At 41.1% G+C, this 19,947-nt stretch overlaps 3 protein-coding genes across 3 annotated transcripts in view; 2 read left to right on the plus strand and 1 right to left on the minus strand.

The window, feature by feature from the left end:
• Positions 1 to 19,947, minus strand: part of LOC109864828 (E3 ubiquitin-protein ligase RNF130-like) — a 120,801-nt gene that overhangs the window by 81,729 nt on the left and 19,125 nt on the right. The gene's annotated exons all lie outside the window — the stretch shown is intronic.
• LOC109910372 (proteinase-activated receptor 4-like) lies at positions 2,671 to 9,243 on the plus strand. The gene is made up of 2 exons (XM_020509562.2): positions 2,671 to 2,934; positions 7,376 to 9,243. Exons 1-2 carry the CDS (start codon positions 2,829 to 2,831, stop codon positions 8,446 to 8,448), a joined length of 1,179 nt encoding a protein of 392 aa, XP_020365151.1. The 5' UTR covers positions 2,671 to 2,828; the 3' UTR covers positions 8,449 to 9,243.
• Positions 14,054 to 14,704, plus strand: LOC109910164 (leukocyte cell-derived chemotaxin-2-like). The gene is made up of 2 exons (XM_020509303.2): positions 14,054 to 14,250; positions 14,538 to 14,704. The coding sequence occupies exons 1-2, from the start codon at positions 14,097 to 14,099 to the stop codon at positions 14,702 to 14,704; spliced, it is 321 nt and encodes a 106-aa protein (XP_020364892.1). The 5' UTR covers positions 14,054 to 14,096.

Consider the following 19,947-nt stretch of genomic DNA (forward strand, 5'->3'; position numbering starts at 1 on the left):
ATGAGGGAGAGAGGGATTCTGGCAGAGGAGGATAGGAGAGGGGGACTGATGGGGAGGAGAGGGAGAGTGTGGCGGAGGAGGACAGGAGAGAGGGAGAGTGTGGTGGGGGACGAGAGGGGGAGTCTGGCAACAGGAGAGGAGTGAGTAAATTGTCTCCCCTTAGACCAGGCAGGTGGCTACATTGAGGGATCGCCTTACCTTTGGCAAGAAGAGAGCCCGCGGCCACCCGGGGCTCAGTGACAAGCTAATTGATACATGTCGCTCGGGCTTGCTCCTGTCACTAAATCCGTTCGGCGCTGGAGAGACCTGCTTAGGTGGAAAATGACTGAATGATATAAGATCTAATTTTCAATGGAGTCGTGCAGTAAAGATCATAGAGGTACAGTAGAGAGATGTCTGGGTTGTTGTTACAGTACATGAAACCTGGATACTGTTATGTATGGCTGGATGGCTGTGAACTAAATCACCGAAGCTTTGGTGGGCGTTTGAAGTTACAGTAAATTAGGAACGATGGGCTGTTTAACTACAGCATCTTCGAGATGTCACTCCTGATATGACAGAAAAACTAAGGGGGCGACATGCTGTCTACTTAAATTGAAGTAAATAAAGGTGTCAGAGCTGTCTCTGATATAAAATATCTGTTTTTGCCTAAGAAACATTGATTGTGCCTGTCATTTGTTTTTATGTAGGTATTCTTTCGCTTCCTCTGCCCTCTTATCAGTAGTGGAATTAGGTTTGAGATGTCCTATATTAATACATAAAACTGTTGCTGTCTTGCTGACGTTATGTTGAATCAGAGACTGCGTGCAGGGCCTACAGGCAACAGAGTATTTTCCAAATTCCACCCACATATTTTCTCAGCTCAAGAAAACAGTTGCGCTTTTTACTTTTGTTTGTCAAGACTGACCTCTGGTGGTTGAAGTAGGTAACAGTGAACAGTCTGGAAAATGCCAAACAGAACTCTACAACATTTTGTGTCTTGTAATTTCCTGTTTATTTGAATTAAATACGGACCAACAATACTCTATTAGGCAAAAGTGACTTCTAAGAAATGAATACTTTTGTTAATTCTGTAAAAAAAAAAATCAAATCTACATCCATTCTCGTCTGTAGACTATTAAAACAATGAATTAGGTAAAATGAAAATGACAATGTAGTTCTGTGCAGTTTGCATGTGGGCATTTCTATGTAAAAAGCCCCATTAACATTAACGTGAAGTTCATAGAAGCACAACACATTTGTGTCAAATGAAAGATAAGGGTTTATATTTGGTGAGAAAATAAGAGATATACACTGGGGTCCAAAATGATTGACACCCTTGTTAAATATGACCACTAAAGTCTGTATAAAGTAAATTCGTCAAATAGTGAGTTATATTGTATGCTAAAAACAGAGGAAATTATATTAGGTTATACTAATACAGACCAACATGAAATATATTTTGTTTAACAAGTACACATTTGTTTTTCAAAAGGTAGGGGTCAAACTTACTGACACCACTACAGATTCTTATAAATAAAGTAAGTTTAGTATTTGGTCCCATATTCCTAGTCTGCAGTGACTAAATCAAGCTTGTGACTCTACAAACGTGTTGGATGCATTTGCAGTTCATTTTGGTTGTGTTTCAGATTATTTTGTGCCCAATGTAAATACATGGTAAATAATGTATTGTGTCATTTTGGTGTGACTTTTATTGTAAATAAGAATAGAATATGTTTCGAAACACTTCTACATTATGCTACCATTATTGCTGATAACCATGAATTAATCACGAATAATGATGAGTGAGAACGCTGCAGAGAGTCAAATATCATAACCCCAAGACATGCTAACATTCCCTGTCATTGTAATGGTGAGGTAAGCATGTCTTGGGGGTATGATATTTGTGCCTTTGTAACGTTGTATTGGTCAATCAGTAGTTTTTGTTTGGTACTTTTAAAGTGTCTCAGCGTCATTCTGTTACCATGGAATTGACCGTGTGTCAGCTATGATCAAAGTCCAACCACACAACTGTCGTATGGTTAGGTATGGTATGGTTTGTTATGGTTTGCTATGGTATGGTTTGGAATGGTTCGGTATGTGTGCAGATTAAGGACTAACTGCACAAATATGTTTAGTTGGTGCCACAATCCTAAAGAGGAGCAATAAACTAAGCTATGTAAACAATAATCCAGGTCTCACATAAAAGCGATAGTTGGATATTTCTCCATTCTGTCTTGGGGTGGAAAGCACATCCTCTATGCCCAGTGCATGATTATTGACATACTGTAAGCTTATTCCAAAGAACGACAGGAATGTCTTTCTTCTGGCATCAACACCTGAGGGGCTTTTTGTGGGTTGTGTTTTAAATGGTGTCTGAAGATGCACTATTGAGTCCAGTATGGATGACAAAAAGATTGCTAAAAGGGAGAGGATGGGGAGTGTGTCGGCGTTGCTTAGGACAGGATATTTCAATGAACGTCAGAGCATGGTACTCTTGAACACAATGACACTTACCTATGAAGTATGTGTTTGTGTGTTTTTTAATGTGTTTGTGTGTGACTGCCACTGTAGAGACAGTCACTGCAATACAAGTGGACTTGGTAAGAAAAGAACCAGCTCTACACCGCCACTTCAGATTCAAATTCCAGACTGCATCTCCTTTCATCAAGTGGATTTGGTACTCGCACAACTCCAGTCAGAGGCTAAAATATATTACTGAACAGGTGGTAATGGGAGGAGAGGCTGTGTAACACAGAGAAGAGGAAGGAAGGGAGAGGAGTGTGTGAGGCAGCTCTCTGCTTGCAGAAGTACCTCCTAGCCACAACTTACAGATCCTCTACTGAACCATGGCTCTCTCTGCCCCAGCTGGGACTCTTCTTTTGCTGTTCTTTCTCTCCTCTCTTCTACATGGCTGTTCCCCCTCTTCCACCACGGAGGAATGCACTGGCGTCCGTAAGTTGATGCATCTCTTCTTCATTCGAAACTCCTTTCGTCTTTTTTCCATCAGGCAAACCATTAACCGAGGCTTTATCATAAAACATTCAAAAATGTGTGTGAATTTTTTGTGGGTAGGTGTTCATGTTCAATCTTACTCATCTTGTTTTTTTTGTTATGTTGAAGAAACCAGCATGCAAGCTGAAAATACCTCTTATCTACAGAGTAGTAATGCGTTCGCTGAAATGGGCCTGAGCTCTCTGGGAACTTTCACTATAGCCTGCCACCTAGCTGTTATGGCTTAACAGCAGCAAGCATGAATTCCATGGCTGATTTGAAAAAATGTGTCCACAACACTGAGCCACTACCAGGGTTGGGTAGGTTACATTTTGAAATGTATTCCGTTACAGTTGGAACTTGGTAAAAAAAAACAACAACACACAATTGATTTGACCTAATATTACATTTGGTCATGAAGAGCACATGTTCAACTTGATACAAAAAAAACATGTTTTCCCATCTCAAAAGGTGAAATAAAACAAATTTTATAGTAAGTGCCTATTAAGTGCCAAAAAAAGTAACAGGGTTGACCGTAACAGGGTTGACTATTTCATCTTAAATCAGCCATAAATACCCTTGTGACAGGGGGAATGTAAGCTTGTTGTGTGCAACAGAGTGGCAATTGAATCCAAGCTTCACAATTTTTTCGAATAAATGTTCAAACAAGTCTAGCATGACTATCTAGTGGGTAACACAGTTGACGTGCTATGCTCGACCCACACAGTTTTCCACCACTAAACACCAGAAAATGTCCAAAAAGAGTAGAACCAACTCACCTGCTTTTACACTATGATTTGACTTTTAGATGTAACATTTTTCTTTTGAAAGAAATATTTAAAAAGGAATAGATCCACCATATTAAAACAACAGTCTAGTTCACGAGAAAGTGTTGACCTTAAAATGAGGGACAGATGTAAATGAATCACTAATCACATGACATAAATAATCATCTTCAGAAATGACTGTCAAAGCAACAAAAATAACTAGGGCTTTATAATGATGGTGAAACTTGGAGACATTTTGGGGTTAAGTGGGTTAAAATCTTTCTAGAAGTCACAAAGGGTGCATGGAGGGGCATGACAAAATGATGAATTTTCTCACATTAGTAAGTCTTTATTAATACAAAAATTCTCTGTGTTAAAATCCAATCTTGTTGGACAATTTCTACTTAAAATATCAAAAGGGATGCAAAAGGCACTCATTTCGTGGATTGACACAGTTACTAGTTACCTGTCCAAAATGTTTATCAGTAACGGAACTTTGAAATGACGCAAACTCCGTAACGTAATCTGATAACTTTCAGTTACTTTTGGATTACTTTTCCCTTTAGAGGCATTAAGAAGAAGAAGACAAGAAAGATCCATCAAACGCATATGGTGTGTCATCATAGTGGTCTGTGACTCGCTCAGGTGGAACAAACTTAAACTTTGAGAAAACGGCAAGGTGTCATAATGTATTTTTTTTTCTCTCGTAAACATAATTTCTGAATTTAAAAGTAATCCAAGAAGTTAAGTTTTTCTAAAGTATCTGTAATCTGATTATAATATTTTATCTGGTAATGTAACTGTCACGCCCTGACCTTAGAGATCCTTTTATTTCTCTATTTGGTTAGGTCAGAGTGTGACTAGGGTGGGTGGGCATTCTAGTTTTTCGTTTCTAGTTTGGCCTAGTATGGTTCCCAATCAGAGGCAGCTGTCTATCGTTGTCTCTGATTGGGGATCATATTTAGGTAGCCTTTTTCCACCTGTTGTGTGTGTGGGATCTTGTTTTTGTATTGTAGACTTTTTGCATTTCAAAGCGGCACATTAGTTTAGTTAGTCTTTACTGTTTCGTTGCTGGTTCACATTAATAAACATGATGGGGGCCTCCCGGGTGGCGCAGTGGTTAAGGGCGCTGTACTGCAGCGCCAGCTGTGCCACCAGAGACTCTGGGTTCGCACCCAGGCTCTGTCGTAATCGGCCGCGACCGGGAGGTCCGTGGGGCGACGCACAATTGGCCTAGAGTCGTCCGGGTTAGTGAGGGTTTGGCCGGTAGGGAAATCCTTGTCTCATCGCGCACCAGCGACTCTTGTGGCGGGCCGCGCGCAGTGCACGCTAACCAAGGCTGCCAGGTGCACGGTGTTTCCTCCGACACATTGGTGCGGCTGGCTTCCGGGTTGGATGTGTGCTGTGTTAAGAAGCAGTGCTTCTTGTGTATCGGAGGACGCATGACTTTCAACCTTCGTCTCTCCCGAGCCCGTACGGGAGTTGTAGCGATGAGACAAGATAGTAGCTACTAAACAATTGGATACCATGAAAATTGGGGAGAAAAATGGGGGAAAAAATAAACATGTTGAACGCCTTCCACGCTGCACCTTGGTCCAATCCTTCCAACAACGATTGTTACAGTAACTGATTCCAGTTAAGTATTTTGGGGGTAATCAGATGACATGTAACTCCTCAACCCTGGCCACTACATGCTCAACTGTAGACCTATAACCGTGCTAAATCTGGATACCAAAATATACATTTGCATTTTACTACACTTAGTGCTGTTATTAGGTTAATGCACATTAACTCTCAACTTTCCAGCTCACATAGATGAATATTTATTAAGCAACCAGGTCTCAAAGGGGACATGTGGTCATTATGAGCTTTCAGCTGCAGAGTAAATGTCAATTACACAGTTAAGGGGTTATTTGTTCAGCATCTACAGGATCTGCTTGAGGATGTGATGAGTCAAGCTGACCTTTGGACACACCACAGACCACATTAATGTTCTTGCTAGATCCCTCCCATGACCCTAGCATCTTTTGAAGCTGATGAGACACATTTTTTCTTAATAGCTAGGTTTCCATTGAAATTGGCCACAGATTTCATGTGAATATAAAGAAAATATGTGCATTTTCCCACCAGTGGTGTGTTTCCGCCAAACTAGTGTTGAGCAATTAGTGCTTTTTGAGGTTGTTTTGGTTAGATTATAAAAAAATGATCAAGGTTTTTGATTTCGGTTTTGATTATTTGAGTTGAATGCTGTAACAGAATAAAACAATAAATAAAAGTCCCATGATGGTAGTGATTGACATGAATGCTTTTCACTTATTAAGCATAATTTATTCACATTGCTTTAACACATGTTAAATTTGCTGAAAATTAACACAGTTGACAGTGAGAGGACATTCCTTTTTTTGCTGAGTTTACAAACTGATATTTTGGCATACTGTTTTATTTCGTACTGTTCTTGATAGCTTTTTCATGTTCTCCATATTGTGGTTTGATATTTCAATGGAGTTTCAGAGTACTAGAGAAACTGCAATGTGCGCCTTGAGCTCACAGAAAAAAACTGAACCAGATGGAATTCAAATACTGAACTTACATTGGTCAATTAGTATTTAAAAAAACAAAATAACCTCGTTTTGGTTAATCGCTCAGCACTACACCAAATGGACTTGTTGCAGATCAACATCACTGTGTGAAAACATACTGCACACAAATGTAAAAAGATTTTGCTTAAGTTTTCATGTACAGAATAAAAATCTGAAGTTCAATGTGTTTCCATCACATTTTCAACTCACATTTCAACAAAAACTTAAATAGTAAATGTACCTACTCTAGTCTTTGCATGTGTGCTCTAGCCAACAGCTTGCAGATACAGTGCAGGTAGTCTAGCATACATTATGCGCGAGAATATTTTTATGGCAGTCAAGCACTGATCATCATGTCACCAGACGGTATTTTGTGACACATTTTTAAAACCTTTTTTAGGTAAACTACTTCCATATATACTTTGATTCATTTTTTAAACTGGTACTGGGCTACCTTCAGACAAGTCGTGTTCCTGAGAGTCATCTTACCGTAGAGGGGTCTGTAGTTTGTAGGCTAAACCTTTAGGATGCTACAGATGTCTTCCTGAGAAGACCGTTTCCATCACAGCTGTCATGAATTGTTTTAATATGATATGACTTTACTTGCATAAAAACTATGGATGGAAACCTGGTTAATGTGTTGAATCCTAGCTTGAGATCCTCTTGAGTAACTCAAATTTTCACCCAAATCTCCTTTTGACATCACGACATGATTTAAATACGTGAAAGTCTTGCAAGCTTAACAAAGTGGGCTGAATCCTAATTTGAGATATGCCCAGCTCAGTCTTTTGTGTAAATCACATATTCATGTCGATAGGAAATTCGAGTCTGAATGCTTGGGTGCAAAGTTTCTCCTGGATAAAACATCAGTACAGTATGTGTACGAACTCTTTATATCAAATGAAATATATTGTCAAACTTGTAATGTAAGCCCACACTAAATCCTTGAATCAACATGCAGTACATGAAATACAGTATACTGAGAATCCTTGTATAATGTTTGTAGCATGTATAATGTCTAATGAATCCTCAAATCTTCTGTGCCTTCTTGGACAGGGCTGCGCTCCTTTACACTGATGTCCAAGTGTAATTTCACCACCCTGAACGACAAGCAGATCAAGGAGGTGCAGGCTTCCACCACTGTGCTCTACATACCCATCCTCTACATAATTGCCTTCACTCTGGGCCTCCCGGCTAACCTCCTGGCACTGTGGGTCCTTCTGTTCCGTACCAAGAAGCTGCCCTCCACCATCCTCCTCATCAACCTCACCGCCACCGACCTCATGATACTGATGGTGCTCCCTTTCCGCATCGTCTACCACTTACAGGGCAATGACTGGGCCTTCGGTGAGCCATTCTGCCGCGTGGTCACGGCGCTCTTCTACGGCAACATGTACGGCTCGGTGCTGTGTCTGGCATTCATCGCTGTGGACCGGTACGTGGCTTTGGTGCACCCTTTCGGTGCCAAGACCCTCCGCAGCCGCCGCACCTCTTTCTACATGAGCCTATGTGTGTGGGTGGTGGTGTTGGCTGCCATGCTGCCTCTCCTCATCTCGCGCCAGTCCTACACACTGGATAAGCCGCGCATCACAACCTGCCATGACGCGCTGCCTGAGGAGGTGCATGAGAACTACTTCCTGCCCTACTTCCTCACACTCTTTTTTCTCAGCTTCCTGCTCCCCCTTCTGGTCGTCCTCTACTGCTACGTCTCTGTGATACGCACCCTGGTGGCAGGAGGCCAGCGCTACGCCCACGCCATGCGCGTCACCATGTTGGTCCTGGTGGTGTTTGTGGGCTGCCTGCTGCCCAGCAACGTCCTCCTTCTCCTGCACTACTCAGACTCCTATCTGGTGGACAATGGAGAGGATCTGTATGTGCCCTACATGGTTAGCCTAGCCGTTAGCACGTTGAATAGCTGCATCGACCCCTTCATCTTCTACTACATCTCCGACGACTTCAGGGACAAGGTCATGATGGTGCTGTGTTGCCGCGGCAACAACGGGAGAGACTCATCCACGGGGAATCAGGTGGCCTATTCGTCCTCCTTAAAGGGGACACAAAGGTCAAAGGGTATACTGCTGTCCATGTCTAGTCAGAGGCCGGGGACATCAGAGGGGGAGGCAGCATGAGGCCAATAGGCAATAGAGGCCTAGACGTATAGACACCTAGATCAGACTCAGGTTCACTCCATTGTTGTGGCACGCAATGTTTTCCTATGGTATATGTGAGACATCTCATGTATACATTCAGTGACTCGGTACACACAGCTATACCAGATGTGAGGACTTGTCATAGACAACTCCAAATGGATGGTCTTCCTTTGCCATTTCCGTGCCATTCCCATAAACAAGCAGTCAATGGAGGGAGGTGGAGGATTAAGTCTTTAGGAATCATCATCACGTAGGGATACAGTTTTTGTCATGACAGAAGTAAAGGGCACTGGAGATAGGGGTGAGGGCTAGTGGGTCTGGACAGGTGTGATATAGTTATGTTTGTATTTGTATGTTTTGTATTGTTTAGGCGAATATCCTACTATAGATTCTTTACTGACAAGAATATCTAAGAGTACAGAATCAGCAGTACAGTATTACAGCTATGTGGTAATTGTCTGCGGAATATAGACTGCATAGCTTGTAGCTGTGAGGTCACCAACAGCATATCACGTAAGTGATGCCACCATTTGTTTCTATTTAGACTTTTTGGCCAAATTCAGGCTTGTCCATGTAAAAATGGGCAGGTATCTGGAATGTATTCTGTTTATACCAGGTGTGACTGACTGCTTATGTCTGGAACCAATTAAAGTTTTGGACATTTCCTTCATGAATTATAGATCCTAGAGTATGTTTTCAAGGTAAAGTATTTAGTTACTAAAACATCATGTGGGTTTGTCAGAATGTGTACCGTTAATTTAGTAATTACAAATGTACAACACCCAGTAAATGTTTCTGATTGAATATTTTAACTTGTATTGTTTCCACTGGTATTTGTACTGGTATCCATTTGCAATGGAAGTATGGGGTATTATGCTTAGATATCCACAGGTTCATTTCCTTTCCGTAAGGTTATATATATATATATTCTTTAAGTGATGGGACTTTCATTCGTGCTTGAGATTTGTATAGGATGTATCACCCCAAACATATTTTCACACTCAAACTCTCTGTCATCACTTGAGTGGAAACCAAATGTGTCCTTTGTTAATCTGGTGACAATGCTTTTGTTGAAAATCAATCACAGAGGGATGCTTCCTTGTCGACTCTGGAGCCAAGGCATACACAGTTCACAGGAAAACAGAGGGCAGAGAACAACAAGGCCAAGCGTTCACTGTGGAACATTCAAACAGCAGCCATACATCAAAACCAGCTCACACCATCAGCATGTTAATAGTTCTGTTCATCGGTACTCTGAAAAGCTATGTAAAGCTATCAAGAACAGTACGAAATACAACAGTATGCCAAAATATCAGTTTTGTAAACTCAGCAAAAAAAGGTTAATTTTCAGCAAACTTAACATGTGTAAATATTTGTATGAACATAACAAGATTCAACAACTGAGACATAAACTGAACGAGTTCCACAGACATGTGACTAACGGAAATGGAATAATGTGTCCCTGAACAAATGGGGGGTCAAAATGAAAAGTAACAGTCAGTATCTGATTTGGCCACCAGCTGCATTAAGTACTGTAGTGCATCTCCTCCTCATGGACTGCACCAGATTTGCCAGTTCTTTCTGTGAGATGTTACCCCACTCTTCCACCAAGGCACCTACAAGTTCCCTGACATTTCTTGGGGGAATGGCCCTAGCCCTCATCCTCCAATCCAACAGGATCCAGACGTGCTCAATGGGATTGAGATCCGGGCCCTTCGCTGGCCATGGCAGAACACTGACATTCCTGTCTTGCAGGAAATCACGCACAGAACAAGCAGTATGGCTGGTGGCATTGTCATGCTGGAGGGTCATGTCAGGATGAGTCTGCAGGAAAGGTACCACATGAGGGAGGAGGACGTCTTCCCTGTAACGCACAGCGTTGAGATTGCCTGCAATGACAACAAGCTCAGTCCGATGATGCTGTGACACACCGCTCCAGACCATGACGTACCCCCCATCTCCAAATCGATCCCGCTACAGAGTACAGGCCTCAGTGTAATGTTAATTCCTTCGACAATAAACGCGAATCCGACCATCACCCCTGGTGAGACAAAACTGCGACTCGTCAGTGAAGAGCACTTTTTGCCAGTCCTCTCTGGTCCAGCGATGGTGGGTTTGTGCCCATAGGCGACATTGTTGCCGGTGATGTCTGGTGAGGACCTGCCTTACAACAGGCCTACAAGACCTCAGTCCAGCCTCTCTCAGCCTATTGCAACTTGCCTACCTGGTTAAATAAAGGTAAAAAAATATATTAAAAAATGTTTGTACAGATGAAGGTGGTACCTTCAGGCATTTGGAAATTGCTACCAAGGATAAATCAGACTTGTGGAGGTCTACAATGCTTTCCTGGCCTGAGGTCTTGGCTGATTTCTTTTGATTTTCCCATGATGTCAAGCAAAGAGGCACTGAGTTTGATGGCAGGCCTTAAAATACATCCACAGGTACACCTCCAAATTATGTCAATTAGCTTATCAGAAGCTTCTAAAGCCATGACATCATTTTCTGGAATTTTAGTGTATGTAAACTTCTTACCCACTGGAATTGTGATACAGTGAATTATAAGTGAAATAATCTGTCTGTAAACAATTGTTGGAAGAATTACTTGTGTCATGTACAAAACTATAGTTTGATAACAAGAAATTTGTGGAGTGGTTGAAAAACAAGTTTTAATGAGTCCAACCTAATTGTATGTAAACTTCCGACTTCAACTGTAGATAATAGAACAAAAATGACATTTTAAGAGATTGACTTTTAGTTTATAAATACTTTGGTACAATGACACACTTAGCTAGCTGCCCACCTCGTTCCTTTCTGTTAGCATGTGCACGTAATAAGTACGCTTTCATACTTTCGTTATACCGGTCTTTTCAGATTCCACAATGATTCTTTAATTGTGGACACTACATCACCACACTCATGCTCTTGCTCTGGGTCCTCATCTTTAACTTGCCATACCTGCTTGCTCCATACTGTCCTTGTCCCCAGTTGTCCCCTGTCCTCCTCCTGTTACTAGAATTTCCACTACACAGTTGACCAAACTTGGCTATCTCACACTTTGGCAACACAGCTAGAGATTAGATGGACAACAGATAAGTTGACTGAGGAGGAAACCCTTTTATGCTGATATTATTTTCCACTAAACTAACTAAAAGGCATTCATATTAAAGGGGCAGTGCTGTCAAAAAGGTGATTTCCTGTGTTTTATATACACTACCGTTCAAAAGTTTGGGGTCACTTAGAAAACATTTTTTTTGGTAGCTGGAAACGGTTCCAATGGCACGTTGTGTTAGCTCATCCAAGTTTATCATTTTCAAAGGATAATTGATCAGTAGAAAACCATTTTGCAATTATGTTAGCACAGCTGAAACTGTTGTTCTGATTAAAATAAGCAATAAAACTGGCCTTCTTTAGACTAGTTGAGTATCTGGAGAATCAGCATTTGTGGGTTCGATTATAGGTTCAAAATTGCCACAAATAAAGACCTTTCTTCTTGATCTCGTTACTCTATTCCTGTTCTGAGAAATGAAGGCTATTCCATGCGAGAAATTGTCAAGAAACGGAAGATCTCGTATGACGCTGTGTACTACTCCCTTCACAGAACAGGGCAAACTGTCTCTAACCAGAATAGAAAGAGGAGAAAGTTTGAGAAACAGACGCCTCACAAGTCCTCAACTGGCAGCTTCATTAAATAGTACCCGCAAAACACCCGTCTCAACGTCAACAGTGAAAAGGCGACTCCAGGATGCTGGCCTTCTAGGCAGAGCACTGACGGGAATAGAAAGAGGAGTGGGAGTCAGTAGTGTATATTATATTTGAATGGTAGTGTATATATCTTTTAATGTATACGCCGGGAGTCAGAAAGCAGGTGCAGAAGGTGAGTTTTAATAAGGAACAGATACAAAATAACAAACGTGGGACGCATACTGAACGTGAGAGAAAAAAACACCTAAAGACTGATGACAAGAGAGGGCTAAATAAAGGACATTTTTAAATACATTTTTTGATAAGTTAATAGACCAATAATAAAGAGTTTTCCCCCTCGGCCATTAACAGCTTGTTTTCAGGCTACACATTCCGCCCATCAAGCTCCTCCAAATAAGCCCCTCTCTCAAATTACTCCCAGACAGTACTAGCAAAATGTTTGCCTGGGAAATTGCATTTATTTATTTATTATTATTTTTTATTTTTTTACCATTTTAACTGAAAACAATCACAGTAAAGTACTTAATTATTACCTAGGAATTATTTGATATTGAGATTTTAAAAAATGCCCAAATAATATTGAACACCAACAGCAGAGCTGACCAGCTACTTGATTTGATATATTTAACCTATAGGACAACGTGATAGCTATCGCAATGGATTGATCAAATAGCTGTCTTCGCGTTGAAGCCTGAGGGGATGCTTCACTCAAGGAGAAACTCTACAAGAAGGTCTTGCTCAGCTTCAGTCTATTTTTCTGACTGCACAAGGTCTGTGCTTTAAGTACCTCATAGTGAGAACTTTCCCACATTACACACCCTTGTTTCAAATAATTGCCACAGAATGGAAAACCCAGGATTTGGAAATTCTTTGTAAAATTTGTGAAATCCAGAAAAAAATATTTGGTGTTCTCAATTGGTAGAAAAAAATGGTAGACAGCAGGGTAAACAAATTGTGACATTAACCTAAACTCTGACCTTACCTGTTTGATGCTAACAGGGTTAGTTCGGAACAGAGCACTCGCTCCAATTTCCATCTGGTGGCCAAAATCGAAATTACACCTACACTCCTATCTGAATGTATGACCTTTCTCTTACATTTCATAGATGATGGGGGGAAAATGTGGAAACGCATGTTTTGTTTGTATTACCTTTTACCAGATCTAATGTGTTATTCGCCTACATTAATTTCATATTTCCACAAACTTCAAAGTGTTTTCTTTCAAATAGCTTGCTTCAGGTCCTGAGTTACAGGCAGTTAGATTTGGGTATGTCATTTTAGGCGGAAATTGAAAAAAGTGTGCAATCCTTATTAAGTAATGCTCACTTCAGGAGCTCAGGGCATGCCTGGCCCAGCATGCATTTGTAGTCTACCTGTGTTCTGCTATAGCCCCTTGCTGTAGTCTACTTGTGTGCTGCTATAGCCTCTTGCTGTAGCTACTGTCATGGATTTCGCCAAATATTTTCATAAAGAAACTGATTAAAACACACAGGTGAAAAATCAAGGTGACTTAATGTATCAGTTTTTTACCTTTATTTAACTAGGCAAGTCAGTTAAGAACAAATTCTTATTTTCAATGACAGCCTAGGAACGGTGGGTTAACTGCATGTTCAGGGGCAGAACAACAGCTCAGGGATTTGAACTTGCACTCTAACCACTAGGCTACCCTGCCACCCCTGGTTTAGCTTTATTTGACTGTCTGCAATTTACGTCATAATTTAGTTGGTAAGATGGTAACCACATAATAATTATTTATAAGAACCAATTAGTACAATATTAATAATATCAATTTGATCTGAGATCCCTACTCTGACTGTACACATTACAATACTCACAAAACAACAAGTGAAAACATACCATAGTGGTCTGATTGAGAGACTGTGAATGCTTTGTGAATCCTTCTGCATTAACTCCTTCCAATCTCTATGTCCAGAACAGACCATGTGCATGAGGGCATTGTGTGTAACGACGGGGCCACAGTGTACGCTACATTTGACGTGAAACTCAGCGGCAAAGTGACAGTGTACACAAACCCGAAGAAGGCAGCCATCAACGATGGGATCAACCTCAGTGGGGAGGGTCAGTGTCTACCCTGAATAATTTATTTTAATAGCCTGGAAGGAGATCAATAGTCTATCCTGAATTATTTGTTTTAATACCCTGGAAGGAGATCAATAATACTGTAAATGCTATGCCTATTTTAATAATGCATCCCAATGTAATGACTACTGTTTCACTGAGGTAGAGTACACACTGGCAACTAACGTGTCATGGCAGAATGAAATGGAAGAATATATGGCAAATTCATTGATTGACAGGTTGAATGATTGATTGATTGACTCACACTGTGATTTTCTGTCTTGCAGGTCTGTGCTTTAAGCTGTTCTACGTGAAGCCTGACAGTTACTCTGGGGTGGTGAAGAAGGGCCAGGGGATTGGGACCCTGCTCCCCATGCAGAGTGTCTACCCAGGGATCACTTCTCACGTCCTCGTCCAGATGTGTGACAAGTCCGACCCCACCAAGTACTTCTGATTGATTGGTTAAATAAATCATCTAAATGATCACAATGATAGGCCTTACTGTGTGAAAACAATTATTCATCCTTTTTTATTATTGTATGAAATACATAAATGTTGTAAACTTCTGAAATTAAATTTTACATTCATTCTGTATTGGAGTATAAACATAGCTTACAGGGAAAGTCCACCCGTCATGAATTGATCATATTCTGACCTCTTACCTTTATGATACTCCCACAACAAACAACGTGTTGAAGTTTCAAAGAGCTCAACATGACATTTATCATTGATATGGGTTACTGGTTATACACTCCTATTCACTTCCTTGTTTATCTACATTAAACACATATCAGATGTCTTATGATTGATACAAGGATATCAAGAAGCAAACCCATTATGCTGCTGTTATTGTTTTATGGGAAGTACTGGAGGCACGTGAGAGATTATAAAGCTGTCTACAAGACAACGGTCTCTGGCAATAATTATGTTTACATTATATTCATAGATTAATTGTTACAAGAAGGTGCCAAGTAGTGTGTGTGTGACCTTTGGCAATGTTTACACAGTCATCCTATGAACCCAATTCTATATTTTTTTTATATACAATATTTTTTTCTGACTGTCCACACTTAGTTTTATGTGACCCATATCAGATTTGCACATTCACGCTGATGTAGCCTTTGAAGTAGAATGCAGATTTAGCATGCACCTTTTGGTGGTTGTCATGGTAATGGAAGATCAACAGGCAGTTCAGTTATGATATTTTGCCCAATTATTGTCAAAAGAGCTGATCTGATAGGTTAAAATAGAAATTTGTTGGAAAAGATCGGGCTGACTGTGTAAACACAGCCAATATTCTATCAAGATTGAGAACCACATACGAATGTAATATAAATCGGAACTCAAAAGATCAGATTCCATCTGTTTTTTGGTGTTTAGACATTAGGTGTGTTTGCACAGATCTTTTGACCAATCAAATCATATCTTTGCCAATAATTTGGTCTCCTGTGTAAACGCAACTATAGTTTCCCACAATTTTTTTAATGTATTTTTATTTCACCTTTATAACCTCTTAAGGTATAGGGGGCAGCATTTCACTTTTGGATAAATAGCATGCCCAATTTCAACTTCCTGCTACTCATGGAATATAAGATATGCATATTATTAGTAGATGTGGATAGAAAACACTCTGAAGTTTCTAAAACTGTTTGAATCATGTCTGTGAGTATAACATAACTTATGTAGCAGGCAAAACCCCAAGGACTAACTGTTAAGAATTATTTAATTTTTTTTGCCTCTGACTGTACCTTCAGTTGTCTTTGCCAAGGGATATTGATAGGAACCATTTTTCAGTTCCTACCACTTCCATTGGATGTCACCAGTCTTTGGAATTTGGTTGAGGTTATTCATTTGTGCAACGAAGAAGAAGCACATCCTGGAACAGCGTTACACTATTGAGAGTTGCGCAAGACGTAAAAAGCAGCATGGTTTGTTTACTTGCTGTATTGAATGCAGATTGCCCCGTCTACAATTTGATCGATTATTAACGTTTAAAAATACCTAAAGTTGTATTACAAACGTAGTTTGAAATATTTTAGCAAAGTTTAGGCAACTTTTGAAATGTTTTGTAGTGACGTTGCGTTTTTGTAAGCTGTTTTTTTTCTGGATCAAACACGCTTTATAAATGGATATTTTGGGTATATATGGACGGAAGTAATCAAACAAAAGGACCAATTGTGATGATTATGGGACATATTGGAGTATGGGACATGATTATGGGACATAAAAGAAGCTCGTCAAAGGTAATGCATGTTTTATATTTTATTTCAGCGTTTTGTGTAGCACCTACAGGGATGAAATATGCTACTCTCTTTATTGACATTGTGCTATCATCAGATAATAGCTTCTTATGCTTTCACCGAAAAGCTTTTTAAAATCTGACATGTTGGCTGGATTCACAACGAGTGTAGCTTTAATTGAGTATCTGACATGTGTGATTTAATGAATGTTTGATTTTATATCATTATTTGAATTTGCCGTGCTGCATTTTCCCTGTTTTTTTTCCAAGTGGGACGCAAGCGTCCCCTATACCATAGGCTAGTTGAGAACAAGTTCTCATTTGCAACTGCGACCTGGCCAAGATAAAGCAAAGCAGTTCGACACATAAAACAACACAGAGCTACACATGGAATAAACAAACATACAATCAATAATACAGTATAAAAATCTATATACAGCATGTGCAAGTGAGGTAGGATAAGAGCGGAAAGGTAATAAATAGGCCATGGTGGTGCAGTAACTACAATATAGCAATTGAAAACTGGAGTGATAGATGTGCAGAAGATGGATGTGCAAGTAGAGATACTGGGGTGCGAAGGATCAAGATAAATAAATACAGTTTCGGGATGAGGTAGATTGGATGGGCTATTTACAGATGGGCTATATACAGGTGCAGTGATCTGTGAGCTGCTCTGACAGTTGGTGCTGAAATCTAGTGAGGGAGGTTGGAGTCTCCAGATTTAGTGATTTTGCAGTTCGTTCCAGTCCTTGGCAGCAGAGAACTGGAAGGGGAGGCAGCCAAAGAATTGTCTTTGGGGGTGACCAGTTGTCTTTGGGGGTGACCAGTGAGATATACCTGCTGGAGCGCATGCTACGGGTGCTACGGGTGGGTGCTGCTATTGTGACCAGTGAGCTGAGATAAGGTGGTGCTTTACCTAGCAGAGACTTGTAGATGACCTGGAGCCAGTGGGTTTGGCATCGAGTATGAAGCGAGGGCCAGCCAACGAGAGCATATTGGTCGCAGTGGTGGGTAGTATATGGGGCTTTGGTGACAAAACAGATGGCACTGTTATAGACTGCATCCAATTTGTTGAGTAGAGTGTTGGAGTCATTGAAGTCAAGGATTGGTAGGATGGTCAGTTTTTCGAGGGTATGTTTGGCAGCATGAGTGAAGGATGCTTTGTTGCGAAATAGGAAGCCGATTCTAGATTTAAATTTGGATTGGAGATGTTTAATGGGAGTCTGGAAGGAGAGTTTACAGTCTAACCAGACACCTAGGTATTTGTAGTTGTCCACATATTCTAAGTCAGAACGGTCCAGAGTAGTGTTGCTGGAAGGGCAGGCAGGTGCAGGCAGCGATCGGTTGAAGAGCATGCATTTAGTTTTACTTGCATTTAAGAGCAGTTGGAGGCCATGGAAGGAGAGTTGTATGGCATTGAAGCTCGTCTGGAGGTTAGTTAACACAGTGTCCAAAGAAGGACCAGAGGTATAGAGAATGGTGTCATCTGCGTAGAGGTGGATCAAAGAATCACCAGCAGCAAGAGCGACATCATTGATGTATTCAGAGAAGAGAGTCGGCCCAAGAATTGAACCCTGTGGCACCCCCACAGAGACTGCCAGAGGTCCGGACAACAGGCCCTCCGATTTGACACACTGAACTCTATCAGAGAAGTAGTTGGTGAACCAGGTGAGGCAATCATTTGAGAAACCAAGGCTGTTGAGTCTGCCAAAAAGAATGTTGGGATTGACAGAGTCAAAAACCAGAGCCAGGTCGATGAATACGGCAGCACAGTAATATCTCTTATCGATGGCGGTTATGATATCGTTTAGGACCTTGAGGGTGGCTGATGTGCACCCATGACCAGCTCTGAAACCAGATTGCATAGCGGAGAAGGTGCAGTGGGATTCGAAATGGTCGGTAATCTGTTTGTTGACTTGGCTTTTCAAAGACCTTAGAAAGGCAGGGTAGAAGAGATATAGGTCTGTAGCAGTTTGGGTCTAGAGTGTCTCCCCCTTTGAAGAGGGGGATGACTGCGGCTGCTTTCCAATCTATGGGAATCTCAGATGATACAAAAGAGAGGTTGAACAGGCTAGTAGTAGGGGTTGCAACAGTTTCGGCAGATCATTTTAGAAAGGGAGGGTCCAGACTGTCTAGCCCGCCTGATTTGTAGGGGTCCAGATGTTGCAGCTCTATCAGAACATCAGCTGACTGGATTTGGGAGAAGGAGAAGTGGGTGAGGTTTGGGCGAGTTACTGTGGGGGGTGGAGGGCTGTTGATCGGGGTAGGGGTAGGCAGGTGGAAAGCATGGTCAGTCGTAGAAAAATGCTTATTGAAATTCTCCATTATAGTGGATTTATCAGTGGTGACAGTGTTTCCAAGCCTCAGTGCACTGGGCAGCTGGGAGGAGGTGTTCTTATTCTCCATGGACTTTACAGTGTCTCAGAACCTTTTTGAGTTTGTGCTACAGGATGCAAATTTCTGCTTGAAAAGGCTGGCCTTAGCTTTCCTAACTGCCTGTGTATATTTGTTGCTAACTTCTCTGAAAAGTTGCATATCACGGGGGCTATTCGATGATAATGCAGAACGCCACAGGATGTTTTGTGCTGGTCAAGGGCAGTTAGGTCTGGAGAGAACCAAGGGCTATATCTGTTCCTGGTTCTACATTTTTTGAATGGGGCTTGCTTATTTAAGATGGTGAGGAAGGCACTTTTAAAGAATAACCAGGCATGCTCTACTGACGGAATGAGGTCAACATCCCTCCAGGATACCCAGGCCAGGTCGGTTAGAAAGGCCTGCTCGTTGAAGTGTTTCAGGGAGCATTTGACAGTGATGAGGGGTGGTCGTTTGACCACAGACCCAATACGGATGCAGGCAATGAGGCAGTGAGCGCTGAAATCTTGGTTGAAAACAGCAGAGGTGTATTTGGAGAGCAAGTTAGTTAGGATCATATCTATGAGGGTGCCCGTGTTTACGGATTTGGGGTTGTACCTGGTGGAGGGCTGTTGATCGGGGTAGGGGTAGCCAGGTGGAAAGCATGGCCAGCCGTAGAAAAATGCGTATTGAAATTCTCAATTATAGTGGAATCATCAGTGGTGACAGTGTTTCCAAGCCTCAGTGCACTGGGCAAGAGAGTTGACATATTATCGATTATATATTGTAAAAACAACCTGAGGATTGATTATAAAAAACATTTGACATCTTTCTACGCACTTTACGGATACTATTTCGAATTTTCATCTGCGATGTCGTGACCGCTCGAGCCTGTGGATTTCTGAACATAATGCGCCAAACAAATGGAGGTATTTTGGATATAAAAATAATATTTATGGAACAAAAGGAACATTTATTGTGTAACTGGGAGTCTCGTGAGTGCAAACATCCGAAGATCATCAAAGGTAAGCGATTTAATTGATTGGTCACGAAAGTCAGAAAAGCAATCTACTTGGCTGCTAGCTGTTTGTAATATTTTGTCTACT

The sequence above is a fragment of the Oncorhynchus kisutch genome, linkage group LG19 (assembly GCF_002021735.2).
Source record: "Oncorhynchus kisutch isolate 150728-3 linkage group LG19, Okis_V2, whole genome shotgun sequence".
Taxonomy (NCBI): Eukaryota; Metazoa; Chordata; class Actinopteri; order Salmoniformes; family Salmonidae; genus Oncorhynchus; species Oncorhynchus kisutch.